The sequence below is a fragment of the Gossypium arboreum genome, chromosome 4 (assembly GCF_025698485.1).
Source record: "Gossypium arboreum isolate Shixiya-1 chromosome 4, ASM2569848v2, whole genome shotgun sequence".
Taxonomy (NCBI): domain Eukaryota; kingdom Viridiplantae; phylum Streptophyta; class Magnoliopsida; order Malvales; family Malvaceae; genus Gossypium; species Gossypium arboreum.
The window spans coordinates 96,135,478-96,149,343 of NC_069073.1; the positions used below are offsets into that span (position 1 = coordinate 96,135,478).

At 37.1% G+C, this 13,866-nt stretch overlaps 1 protein-coding gene across 1 annotated transcript; it reads right to left on the minus strand.

Annotated features, from left to right (window-relative positions):
- Positions 1 to 5,532: 5,532 nt before the first annotated feature.
- LOC128291597 (uncharacterized) lies at positions 5,533 to 10,376 on the minus strand. Its single transcript, XM_053026778.1, has 3 exons — positions 10,118 to 10,376; positions 7,989 to 8,334; positions 5,533 to 5,563 (listed from the first exon to the last, which is right to left on the minus strand). Exons 1-3 carry the CDS (start codon positions 10,374 to 10,376, stop codon positions 5,533 to 5,535), a joined length of 636 nt encoding a protein of 211 aa, XP_052882738.1.
- Between the last annotated feature and the right edge of the window lie 3,490 nt (positions 10,377 to 13,866).

The window sequence follows — 13,866 nt, forward strand, 5'->3', positions numbered from 1 at the left end:
TCTATTTGGGAAGGAATGTTTTTAAAAATTCTGCATTGATTTCTGAAAAACTCTTCAACGACATCATCACGCACATTGGTATCTGTAAATTTGGATTCCTTACATATTTTCTACTATATTTTGAAATATATGTTTCTAATTATTGTTAGTTACCTAAGTTAAGACTATGTGGAATTAAATTGTATTCTCCGTCATATTTTGATTTGTTTATTATGTTATGTGTCTTCTCTGCTGGAGATTAGTTACACACTGAGTTTTATAGCTCACCCGTTCTGTCTCTAACTTTTCAGGTAATCAGTAAGTTTAGGATCGGATAGCGTGTAGGAGCTCGGATTGGTGTTCACATAAGATGGTTTGAATTATTAAATAAGTTTTTTTTTACTTTTAATTTTTGGTTTAACTTTTCAGATTTGATTTGGTTTTGGGTTTTCTTTATTTTGCTAAGTTTTCTGCATGTTTTCTGTCAAATTAAAAGGAAGGCTTAATTTTTAAAAGTAAACAAAATATGGATTTTTCGCTGCAAATTTGAAATGAGTTTTACATAAGTTAACATCAAAAGTTTCAAAATATGCATCATTGATAAAGACACATTTTCTCTAATCTAAATCACGATTTTTGAATCAGTTACACTGAAATTTTCACTGCAAATCTCAGGATCATATTAAGCGTTCTTCATAAAATAAATGAACTCTGTGCGCGATTTCATAAATAACCTATAAGTGTTCTTTTAGAAATAACTTTTTTAGAACTCATGTTTTCCAAAGCTAGATTTAGATTTAGATTTCAAATAAGAAGCATAATACCTCAAGATTTGGCCATAACGTCTAAGACCGATTTGGAGTGTTACATTTAGTGGTATCAAAGTCAGGTTACAAAACTCAGGTTGTGGTTTTTGGGTAAAAAAAAGTCTTTTAAAAAAATAATCCTTCGAAGAAATATTTATACTTATAAATATTCAGATTTCAGTTATTTTGACATTTGAGTCTGTAAAGAGAATCCGAGTCTCCGACGCTGATCCAAGTAAGTACTTATACTTTAGTTGAATTATACTTCAGTACATTAGTTAAGTCGTAAACTTTAGAGATTGTAGAAATTAAACATTCTCTACTTTGGATTAGTTACTTTTGCTAAAATTTAGACTTAGGATCTAAAAATAACCTAAGCTAAACTTTAGACTTCTAAAATGTAGATAAATATTATGGGTGTTCATGGTATACATAGACATAGTATACGAGGGCGCGGTGAGTGTATCCAAATGGCTCTCACCGAGTCCTCTTCTCCGGGCAGTGTGCCTAATCTAGAAATAAGTTAGACTATAAAGATGCTCCTTTCTAAGGGTAGTAGTCAGAAAGGTAGGGATGTTGTTGTGTCTTAAAAGGTGCCAAGAGTTTTGAAAAGGGTTGTCAGGCCCAATTTGGATCTATCGACCAAGAGTCTATGATAGAATGGCCTCAGACAAATGAGACCAAGTTAGTGGAAAAAGAAATAAAGTGTCGAATAAGAGGAGTTTTCGTCCTTTTGGCTCGAATCTTCGACCTAGGAAATAGGCCAGAATAGACAAACCTTAGCAGGTTGAGGCAGTGGTGAGTGTGGATCAGGTTTCAATTTGTGCTTACCATAAAGGCACCATCTAAATAAATGCTAGAGGAAAACGGGGGCTTTTTTTGGATGTGGGTCCATTGAGCACCTTGATAGGGATTGTTTTCAATGGTTTTCAAATGTACAGGTACATTTGCGATCCATTCCAATTTTACCTGGCGTTGATGAGAATTGTTTTCAATGATGTTTTTGAGGATCTAGGATAGAGAGATCGTTAGGAATATTTTTGTAAAAATTTTCTAGAGACAAACTGAGGTAATGAATAGGAAGTTCGTTAGAAATATTGTCTGGATTGGGACTGATATATTGTGTGGATTGCAATGAAGTTAGAGTTGCACAGCAAAAGCGTGATGGTCAGTTTGGAGTGAGAAGTTTCATATTTTTTGGATTAAATGATTGGTGTGGCAATGAGAATTTCGAGGACGAAATTTTTTTAAGGAGAGAGAGTTGTCACATCCCAAAAACTGGGTTAATAGAAATTGGGTTAGTGAGACTAAGAATGGTTAGTTCCTATTTTTGAGTTAAGATTGTGAAAACTTTGTCAAGTGAAGTGATCTAGTTCATTGGTTAAGTGTTGTGCTTATGTGTGAGAGGTTCTGAGTTTGAATATTTTTCTTTGTATTTGTGTTATTTTTGTCTAAACCCCTATCTATGAACATTGGGTTTATAAATTATTTTTGCTCGCCTGATGACAAGAATGAGCCTGCTAGTTCGCTAGTAAGGTTTCAGCTTACCTATAGGTCCCATGTTTGAATCCTGTGTATGCAATGTGGAAATTATTTTTATTTTAACCTAGAGAAAATTTGATGTGGATTACTAATAGGATTTAGTGGGTGGTTAAAGAGGTTTTAGTGGGATATAGGTAGTTTTTTTTTTAAAAAAAAAAACTATTACTCCAAAAATTTCCCTCCAAAAGTCTCCCTCATTTATCATCCTCTCTATCTCCATTTTTGTTTTTCGCTTTTTCTTTTTAATTTTTTTTCTTTTCTCCATTCCCCATCTTTCGATTTCACTTTCCTTTTTCTTAGTGGATTTGGCTATCTTCTTTTTCTTCTTGCTCTTCTATATTTCTTTTGTGATAATCCATCCGTACATATTGTTGTATCACTTTCATTCATTAGGTGTTGGTTATTTTGTCATTTGTTTAGTTGTTCTGTTGGAACTCTTCCAAGTGGTTGGTAGTTCCTAGACTTATCCTTGTAGTGTGTAGTAATAGAGGATCGGGAGACACATGTATTGCCTCCGATGAATTCAAAATTTGTTGGGCTGTTATTATGTTTGGGGAGGTAATAGTCTATCGAATGGCTAATTCTTGGATTTTGGGTCTTTTGTTCAATTGTTCATGGGTGGAATTAGTGACTTGATTTCATTTATTATTGTTAATTAGTATATTACAAATGATAATTTCAAGGTCTGGAATTGTGTTTTTGCATCAAGGTCCAAAAACGATCAGGTGTGTGACTTGATTCTGTGAAAATGGCAAATGGTGTAAAGTCGAAAAGCATCCTATCGACGTCACATATGTAATAGCCCGGTTTAGACCCTAGTCAGAATAATGGTTGTGGCACCACAAATTCGAGTCAGAAAAATATTTTAATATTATTTTCCTTTCTTATAATATGTGAGTTGATATCTGTGAAAATTTTGTGATTTAATTTTATCGTTTGTGTGCTCGATTTGATAAAAGGACTTAATTGCAAAAAATGCAAAAGTAGCATACTATATGTTAAAGTGCCTAATTGTTATGGCTTATTAATGTAAGGTCCTTATGATGTGAATATGCCATGATTAATGTTAATGGACTTTCGTGGACATGAATTATTATGTTTTAAAGGTTACTAATCAAGGACATTTTTGTACTTATGTTAATTAAGGTTAATAAAATCAAATCAAATCAAATTTTAGTCATATTATCATCTTGTTTGCTGAAAATAAAAAAGAAAGAAAACCATGGATGTGTTTTTAGGGTTTGGCAACTTAGAAGATTGATTAAGGTATGGTTTTGACTCATTTTTTATGATTTTTATGTTTTTGTGATTGTTGCTTAGTTCTCTAGCTAATCCATGCTTGAATTTTTTAAATTGATGAAGATTTTGAGTTGATCCATTGATGAAATTGTGAGCTTTGTGATGTTAATTGATGAAAAATGAAAGATATGTGTTAGATTACAATGTTTTGTATTGGGATTTTTGATGTATTTCAGTATTTTAGGCTAAATTGTGAAAATTAGATTTTGAGGGACTAAAATGTGAAATAAATGAAATATATAGGCTTATATGGGTTAGAGGAAAATTCAACCTAGCATGTGTTGTAACACCCCTCACCCATATCCAATGCTGAGACAGGGTTCGAGGCGTTATCAGACATAAACCTTCACCAACATACAAAACCGGGTCACCAAATTTAGCCCAAAATTTAAAACTTTTCAAGCACATGCGTACCGTCCCTTATACAAGCCTTCGAGGCCTAAAATAACATCGGGGCGGTTCAAGACAAAACCAAGAACATTCAATAAACTTTCGGAAACTTAATAAATTCTCTTGCTTTAGTGAGTCACACGCCCGTGTGGGCGGCGCCGTGTGGTCACACACGCCCGTGCAGCTTGGGACACGCCCGTGTCCTTAGCCTGTGTAACTCTATGTTTATGACGTTAGCATGCATTTAGGGGCACATGGCCAAGACACACGCTCGTGTGTCTATCCCATGCTTGAAACTAACTTAAAATTTTAGATACAGGGGTCGCACGGCCATACCACACGCCCATGGGGGTAATCCATGTGTCTACATGGCCTAGACGCACTCCCGTGTGTCTACCCATGTGGACCTTGTAGGGCTATTTTCCAAGCCTTTGGTCGCCTTCTATCAACCAATTACACTTATAGGTTATCTTACTACATAATAAACCAAGATTATACACTGACATATAACCTTGATAAACCTCATTGCATGTAAACCTCATATCATCGGTTTTATACATGCTAGGTTAATTCCCTTTTTGTATTAAAGGTTTTCATGTCTCATTGACACATTTAAGATTGGCTTATTCTTATAACTCATTGCCAATTATAGTCAAGCCATCCCATGTAAACATAAACATGCATAGATTTGTAGGTCATAGCCTACTTCAAAATGAGCCAATTCCCATGGTCATATACAAATAGATGTGTATATCTTTACATGTCTTCATTATGGCTAATCAAATGACATATCTAGCAAAATAAACCAAGAGCCCTATACATGCCATTGAACAAAATAAAAGTGCCTATATACCAAAGTTGGACTAGTTGATAGTATGTTGACTCTCCAACCGTCTTCCAATCTTTATGCGTCCTCGAGCTCTATAAGGCAGGGAAAAGAGAGGGGTAAGCATTTACATGCTTAGTAAGCCTGAATAACTATAAAGTAAACTTACCGATTAATTAGCATACAACTATATTAAGCAAATAAACCAATAAGAATGAAATAGTTTCCCCATCACATGCATTCAATCAACAAGTTAGTCAGAATAATAATGCACCATGTAATTTGTCTTAGATGAGTTCATCATTCATCATATCATTTATATACATCATATTAATCCTGTTAAGGTCCTAGGAAATCTCAATGGATTATCCATTATCCGTCAAGTCATAAGAATGATCATTTCGAGAATGCACTCCCGCGAATCTCACATCTTACGGTCGGATTACCAGTCCAGGCTAAATCCCTCGCATCGTAAACTCATAAGGTAAAGTTGGGATTACTAGTCTAGGCTAAATCCCTTATAACGACAAACACCCTTAATGAGCTCGGGTCTGAATTACTAGTCCAGGCTAAATTCAGACCCTAATCGGATTACCCGTACGGGCTAAATCCATAATGCACACATATTCTTCGGGAGGCTCAATCACTCAAGAAACACCTGTCTTAGCTAGATCCCTTTTATATTTGAGATCAACGGTTACCTGTCCTGGCTAAATCCTTTCTGCAACACATGCAAGATCGCAAGTCATGTAAACCATGGTTTAGCCATCAGACTTCCTTTTCAACCTTAACCGGGACATTTATCAACATGTCATTATTAAGGATGTATTTCATAAATTTTCATGCCATCATCAAATTCAATTACCATACATTCATAAATCATGCAATTAAGCATACTATGAGTTTACTTTAAGTTATTCAAACTTACCTAGTACTCGTCTCGGTATCGTGTTTCGGTTATTTCGAAACCTTTCGTTTTCCTTGATCGACCTCCAAAATTTGTTCCTCGGGGTCTATAACAATGAAAATAAATCATTAACACCGCACATTGTACTTTTTGAGTCTAAATTTAACCCCCGGTCCAAATGACCGTTCTGGCTCTAACCTTTCACATTTTTATGATTTAGTCCCTAGGCCGTATAATGGAACGCATGCAATTTCTACATTACCCAAGCTTAGGCGAATGTTCTTTCCTCTTATGGCAGCCCACATTTTTCCATTATTTTACATTTCTACATCACATTTCACACATTTTGCAAAAAGGTCCTTTTTAGGGGTTTTTCATGAAAATCGCCTAGGAAAAGATGTTTAACACACATCCAACTTCCATATTCCTCCATAAACCATCAAAATAAAAGTAACTCATGCACGGGTAAATTTCTAAACATGAGCCCTAGCATGAAATATGGGTAGAAATAGAGAGAGTAAGCTACCGGGATTTCAAAAATACGAAGAACATTAAAAACGTGGCTTGGGAGCATTTACTATTGAGCTTGAAAATGTTGAAAACCCTAGCTATGATGGCTTGAGAATTTTTGCTGGACAAGGAAGAAAAATGGCTGATTTTTTCCTTCTTTTTCTCATTTTATTTCATTAAATTGCCAAATGACCAAAATGCTCTTAAGCCCTTTCTTTAAAATTTCATCCATACAAGCCCATTTTTGTCCAAAAACTTAGAAATTGGGAAAATGTCTCCTCAAGACCTTCTAATTAATATTCTAAAGAAATTTCATGCAAATTTCTTCTAAACCCCAAGTTTTGCAATTTATTCAATTTGGTCCCTAATGTCCAATTGGACACCTTACTCAAAGAATTCCTTCATGAAACTTTAACACATGCATATTCTCATATTATAAACCTCATAATAATCATAAAATAAATATTTTGATGTCAGATTTGTGGTCCCGAAATAAATATTTTGGGATGTTACATTTCTCCCTTTAGGGACTTTCGTCTTCGAAAGTCTTACCAGTAAACAGGTGTGGATATTGGCTTCTCATGGTTTATTTCGATTCCCATGTAGCTTCTTCTATACCGTGTCGATGTCATAAAACCTTTACCAAAGCCTCATCTTTATTTCTCAACTATTTAATCTCGCGAGCTAAAATCTTGACCTATTCCTTGCCATAAGTCATAACCGGTCTAATCTCAATCTCTGCCGTTGAAATCACATGAGGAGGTCTGATTAATATCGCCTTAACATGGATACATGAAACACATCGTGAATCTTTTCCAATTCAGGTGGCAATGCCAATCGATAGGCTAATGGTCCTATAAATCGCGGACTCAGTTTGCCTTTCCAGCCAAATCTCAATACCTTTTTCCATGGAAATACTTTCAAGAATACTCTATCTCCAACTTGGAACTCAATCTCTTTTCTTTTCAAATCAACATATGACTTTTGCCTATCTGATGCCGCTTTTAAACAGTCTCTTATCACTTTAACTTTTTCTTTAGTTTCCTTGATCAGATCAACCCCGTGAATCTGACTTTCCTTGAGTTCTATCCAATACAATAGAGTTCGACACTTTCTTCCATACAAGGCCTCATAAGGTACCATCTTCAAACTCATTTGAAAACTGTTGTTTTAGGCAAATTCTACCAATGGTAAATATTTTTCCCAGCTACCCTGAAATTCAAGGATGCAACATTGCAACATATCCTCAAGGATCTAAATCGTCTGCTCAGACTGACTATCGATCTGTGGGTGAAAAGCTGTACTAAAACTCAACTTTGTACCCAAGCCTTCTTGTAACTTCTTCTAGAATCTTGAAGTGAATCTCGGGTCTCTGTCTAAAATAATCGACAGCGATACTCCGTGTAATCTCACAATTTCAGATATATACAAGTCGGCCAATCTATCAAGAGAGTAATCTATTCTTATCGGAATGAAATAAGGTGACTTTGTCAACTTATCCACCACAACCCATATAACATCTTTCTTTTTCGGGGTCAATGACAAACCTATCACGAAATCTATAGTAAGTTTGTCCCACTTCCATTCGGGGAACATCACAGGCTGTAACAAACCTGAACCTACTTGATGTTCAGCTTTGACTTGCTGACATATCAAGCATTTCGATACAAATTCAGAAATGTTTCTTTTCATGTCATTCCACCAGTACATTTTTTTCAAATCATTGTACATCTTAGTACTTCCCAGAAGAATAGACAAACAGCTATCATGTGCTTCTTGCAAGATTTTGCGAATAAGCTCATCATCTTTGGGTATACAAACTCTATCTCTAAACATCAAACATCTATCAGGACCGATCTGAAAATCTAATTTAATGCCCGACTCACACTGAATTCTTTTAGCATGTAAGTCACTGTCATTAGTTTGAGTATCATAAATTTCCTGCAGAAATGTCGGCCTAGCTTTTAGCTCTGCCAAAATTGAACCATCATCAAGCAACGCCAATCGAGTGTCCATGGCTCTCAATGTAAACAAGGATTTTCTATTTAATGCATCGGTGACCACATTCGCCTTTCCTGGGTGGTAGTCAATGATCAGCTCATAATCTTTAATTAATTCTAACCATCTCTGTTGTCTTAGATTCAATTCTTTTTGAGTCATCAAATACTTCAAACTCTTGTGGTCGGTAAATATACAACAAGTCTCACCATATAAATAATGCCTCCAAATTTTCAAAGTAAAAACAATGGCGGTAAGCTCTTGATCGTGCGTCGGATAGTTCTTCTCGTGTGGCTTTAACTACCGTAAAGCATAGGCTATCACCTTGTCATCTTGCATAAGTACACAACCCAATCCATTTAAGGATGCATCACTGTAGACCATAAATTCTTTTCCCGACTCAGGTAACACTAAAACAAGAGCTTCAGTCAGTAATGTCTTTAACCTCTAAAAACCCTGCTGACACTTTTCTATCCATTCAAACTTAACGTCTTTCTGTGGCAACCTCATCATTGGATTCGTTATCATGGAGAATCCTTTTACAAATCTTCGGTAGTAACCGGCTAAACCCAAAAAGCTTCTAACCTCAGTTACATTTTTAAGTAGTTTCCATTCAACAATGGTAGAGATCTTACTTGGATCAACTCGGATGCCTTCACCTGAAACAATATGACCCAAAAACCCAACTTCTTACAGCCAAAACTCACTCCTGCTAAACTTAGTATACAGTTGTTTTTCCTGTAAGGTCTACAGCACAGTTCCTAGATGCTTCGCATGCTCTATCTCATCTCTGGAATAAATCAAAATGTTGTCAATGAACACAATGACGAACTTATCCAGGTGTGGCTAAAAGATTCTATTATTAGGTCCATGAATACGGCCAGTGCATTTGTTAACCCAAATGGCATGACAAGAAATTCATAGTGGTTGTACCTCGTTCTGAAAGCTGTCTTAGGCATGTCTGATTCCTTAACTCGCAACTGATAGTAGCCAGACCTCAAGTCTATCTTAGAGAACATAGTGGCACCTCTCAACTGGACAAACAAGTCATCGATCCTTGGCGAAGGATACTTACTCTTGATAGTTACCTTGTTCAACTGTCGATAATCTATACAGAGCCTCAATGAATCGTTTTTCTTCTTTACAAACAATACGGGAGCACCCCAAGGTGAAAAGCTTGGCCTTGCAAAACCTTTATCCGTCAGCTCTTGCAACTGTGCTTTTAACTCTTTCAGCTCGGTTGGCACCATCCTGTACAGAGCAATAGAAATGGGAGCTGTTCTTGGCACCAATTCAATACCAAACTCTATCTCTCTTTCAGGAGGTAATCTGGGCAATTCTTCTAGGAACACATCTGGATATTCACATACTATTGGCATAGACTCAATCTTCAACTCCGTTTCCTTAGTGTTCAATACAAAAGCAAGGTAGTTTTCATACCCTTTTCTCATATTTCTCTGAGCAACCATCGATGTGATTACAACTGGTGCCGTACCCAATTCTCTTGAATCAACCCACAAAATCTCACCATCTGGGCATTTCAATTCAATATACTTGCTACCACAGTTGACAACTATATCATGCAGGGTTAACCAATCCATACCAAGTATTACATCAAACTCATCAAATGGTAACAGCATAAGGTCAGCCAGAAAGCATTGACCATGAATCGTCAAAGGACAATTCTTACAGACTTTATCAATCAGGACTGATTTGCCTAATGGTTTCAACACTCTAATAATAATTTCATAAGTTCAATGGGTATGTTTATAGTAGACACCAATCTCATGCAAATGCATGAATGCGTCGACCCCGGATCAATTAAGGCAACAACACATGTATTAAAAAGAGAAAAAGTACCCGTAATAATGTCAAGAGTAGAGGCTTCCTCTCGAGCGCGTATTGTATAAGTTCTTGTCGGGGCTCGAGCCTCTAATTTTACAGTGTCTTTAGCCACAGCTCGACTGCCACTAGCACTTTCAGGATATCTAGGAGGTCTACCTCGTGCAATGGGAGCGCTTAACTTCAGGGCTACTTCCACTTCTTTTTCATTTCGCTTTGGGTAATCCCTGAGGAAGTGGTCAAGAGAACCACATTTGAAACATGCACCGCTCTTCATTTGGCACTCTCTGGAGTGAAATTTGTTGCAGCTTTTACACTTTGGCTTTTGGTCATCTACACTCCCTACACTAGTTACCATCAGGGAGGAAGACTTTTGATTGCGTCATTTGGAGTCTCTCATTCTACCTGAGTATCCTACCGATGAAGTGGAGCGTTCATGTTGGCTCCTTGACTTCTTTGTAGGAAACGAGAGCATCTTATCGCTGGATCTCTTGCTCAAAACTCGAGCCTCTCTCTTTGCTTGCTTTCTTTCATTATTGAGCTCCTCGGCCTTCTTGGCCCGATCAGCTAATTCAATGAACTCCCGTATCTCAAGAATCCCAATCAACAGGTTGATTTCCTCATTCAGACCTTCCTCAAAACGTTTGCACATTTCTGACTCAGTTTGAACCCATTTAGTGGCATACTGACTTAGCCTTACAAACTCCCTTTCGTATTCTGCTACAGTCTTATTTCCTTGCTTGAGTTCCAAGAACTCATTTCGTTTCAAGTCTAAGAACCTTTGACTGATGTATTTCTTCTTAAACTCTGCTTGGAAAATTCCCAAGTGATGTTTTCCTTTGGCACCACAGAAAATACAGTCTTCCACCAGTGGTATGCAGTATCTTTCACGAGAGACACGGTACACTTTAAGCACTCTTTAGGTGTACACGATAATTCATCTAATACCTGAGTAGTATTCTCGAGCCAGAACTCGGCATTTTTAGCACCATCGTCAATCTTAGCTCTAAATTCCTCAGCCCCATACTTTCTAAGCTTATCTACAGCGGCCTTACCAATTCTTACAAGTGTCATACCTCGTAGAAAATCCTCATCAGGTTGGTCAGGGGGCGGGGGAGGTCGTGGTATATTGGGGCGATTCCTTAAATAATCCCCAAATCATTCATCCATCATGTCAAAAAACCCGGCTCTGGCCTCTTCCCGGCCTTCAGACATAAGCCTTCTACTACTAGAAACATCTCATTGTACGGAAGCTGGAGCATGGCTCTCGGCTCCCTCGGACTCATCTTGAGCTTGATTGAAAGACATTTACTATATTCAAAAACAATTTAAACAGTTAGAAGATGTCACACTATCAACGTTCGAATAATGGCATGTATAGCGATACTCAATACTTTCTACAGTAGTCCTAGAACCAACTAATCCGTAGCTCTGATACCACTAAATGTAACACCCCTCACCCATATCCAACGCTGGGACAGGATTCAAGGCGTTACCAGACTTAAACCTTCACCAACATAGAAAACCGGGTCACCAAATTTAGCCCAAAATTTAAAGCTTTTCAAGCACATGCGTACCGTCCCTTATATAGACCTTCGAGGTCTAATACATACATCGGGGCAGTTCAGGACAAAACCAAGAACATTCGATAAACTTTGGGCAACTTAATAAATTCTCTTGCTTTAGTGAGTTACACGCCCGTGTGGGTGGGGCCGTGTGGTCACAAACGCCCGCATAGCTTGGGACATGCCTGTGTCCTCAGCTCGTATAACTCTCTATTTATGATGTCAGCATGCATGTAGGGGCACATGGCCAAGACGCATGCCTGTTAGTCTAGCTCATACTTGAAACTGACTTAAAATTTTAGATGCAGGGGATGCACGACCATACCACACGCCCATGGGGGTAATCCGTGTGTCTCACACGGCTTAGACACACGCCCGTTTGTCTACCCGTGTGGACCTTGTAGGGCTATTTTCCAAGCCTTTGGTCACCCATTATCAACCAATTACACTTATAAGTTATCTTAATACATAATAAACCAAGATTATACACTTACATATAACCTTGATAAACCTCATTGCATGTAAACCTCATATCATCGGTTTTATACATGCTAGGTTAATTCCCTTTTCGTATTAAGGGTTTTCATGTCTCATTGACACATTTAAGATTGGCTCACTCTCATAACTCTTTTCCAATTATAGTCAAGCCATCCCATGTAAACATAAATATGCATAGATTTGTAGGTCATAGCCTACTTCAAAATGAGCCAATTCCCATGGCCATATACAAATAAATGTGTATATCTTTACATGTCTTTATTTTGGCTAATTAAATGACATATCTAACAAAATAAACCAAGAGCCCTATACATGCCATTGAACAAAATAAAAGTGCCTATATACCAAAGCTGGACTAGTTGATAGTATGTTGACTCTCCAACTATCTTCCAATCTTTACGAGTCATCGAGCTCTATAAGGCAGGGAAAAGAGAGGGGTAAGCATTTACATCCTTAGTAAGCCTGAATAACTGGAAAGTAAACTTACCGATTAATTAGCATACAACCATATTAAGCAAATAAACCAACAAGAATGAAATAGTTTCCCTATCACATGCATTCAATCAACAAGTTAGTCATAATAATAATGCACCATGTAATTTTTCTTAGATGAGCTCATCATTCATCATTTCATTTATATACATCATATTAATCCCATTGAGTTTCTAGGAAATCTCGATGGATTATCCATTATCCGTCAAGTCATAAGAATGATCATTTCAAGTATGCACTCCTGCAAATCTCACATCTTACAGCGGGATTACCAGTCCAGGCTAAATCTCTTACAGCGACAAACACCCTTAATGAGCTCGGATCTCAATTACCAGTCCGAGCTAAATTTAGACCTTAATCAGATTACCCGTCCGGGCTAAATCCACAATGCACACATATTCTTCGGGAGGCTCAACCACTCAAGAAACACCCGTCCGGGATAGATCCTTTTTATATTTGAGATCAACGGATTACCTGTCCAAGCTAAATCCTTTCTGTAACACATGCAGGATCTCAAGTCATGTAAACCATGGTTTAGCCATCAGATTTCCTTTTCAACCTCAACCGGGACATTTATCAACATGTCATTATTGAGGATGTATTTCATAAATTTTAATGCCATCATCAAATTCAATTACCATACATTCATAAATCATGCAATTAAGCATACTATGAGTTTACTTTAAGTTATTAGAACTTACCTGGTACTCGTCTCGGTATCGTGTTTCGATTATTCTGAAACCTTTCGTTTTCCTTGATCGACCTCCGAAATTTGTTCTTCGAGGTCTATAACAATGAAAATAAATCATTAACACCTCACATTGTACTTTTTGAGTCTAAATTTAACACCCAATCCAAATGACCGTTCTGCCTTTAACCTTTCACATTTTTACGATTTAGTCCCTAGGCTCATATAATGGAATGCATACAATTTCTACGTTACCCAAGCCTAGCCGAAAGTTTTTTCCTCTTATGGAAGCCCACATTTTTCCATTATTTCACATTTTTCCTCACATTTTACACCTTTTGCAAAAAGGTCCTTTTTAGGGGTTTTTCATGAAAATCGCCTTGGAAAAGATGTTTAATACACAACCAACTTCCATATTCCTTCATAAACCATCAAAATAAAAGTAACTCATGCATGGGTAAGTTTCTAAACATGAACCCTAGCATGAAATATGGGTAGAAATTGAGAGTAAGCTACCGGGATTT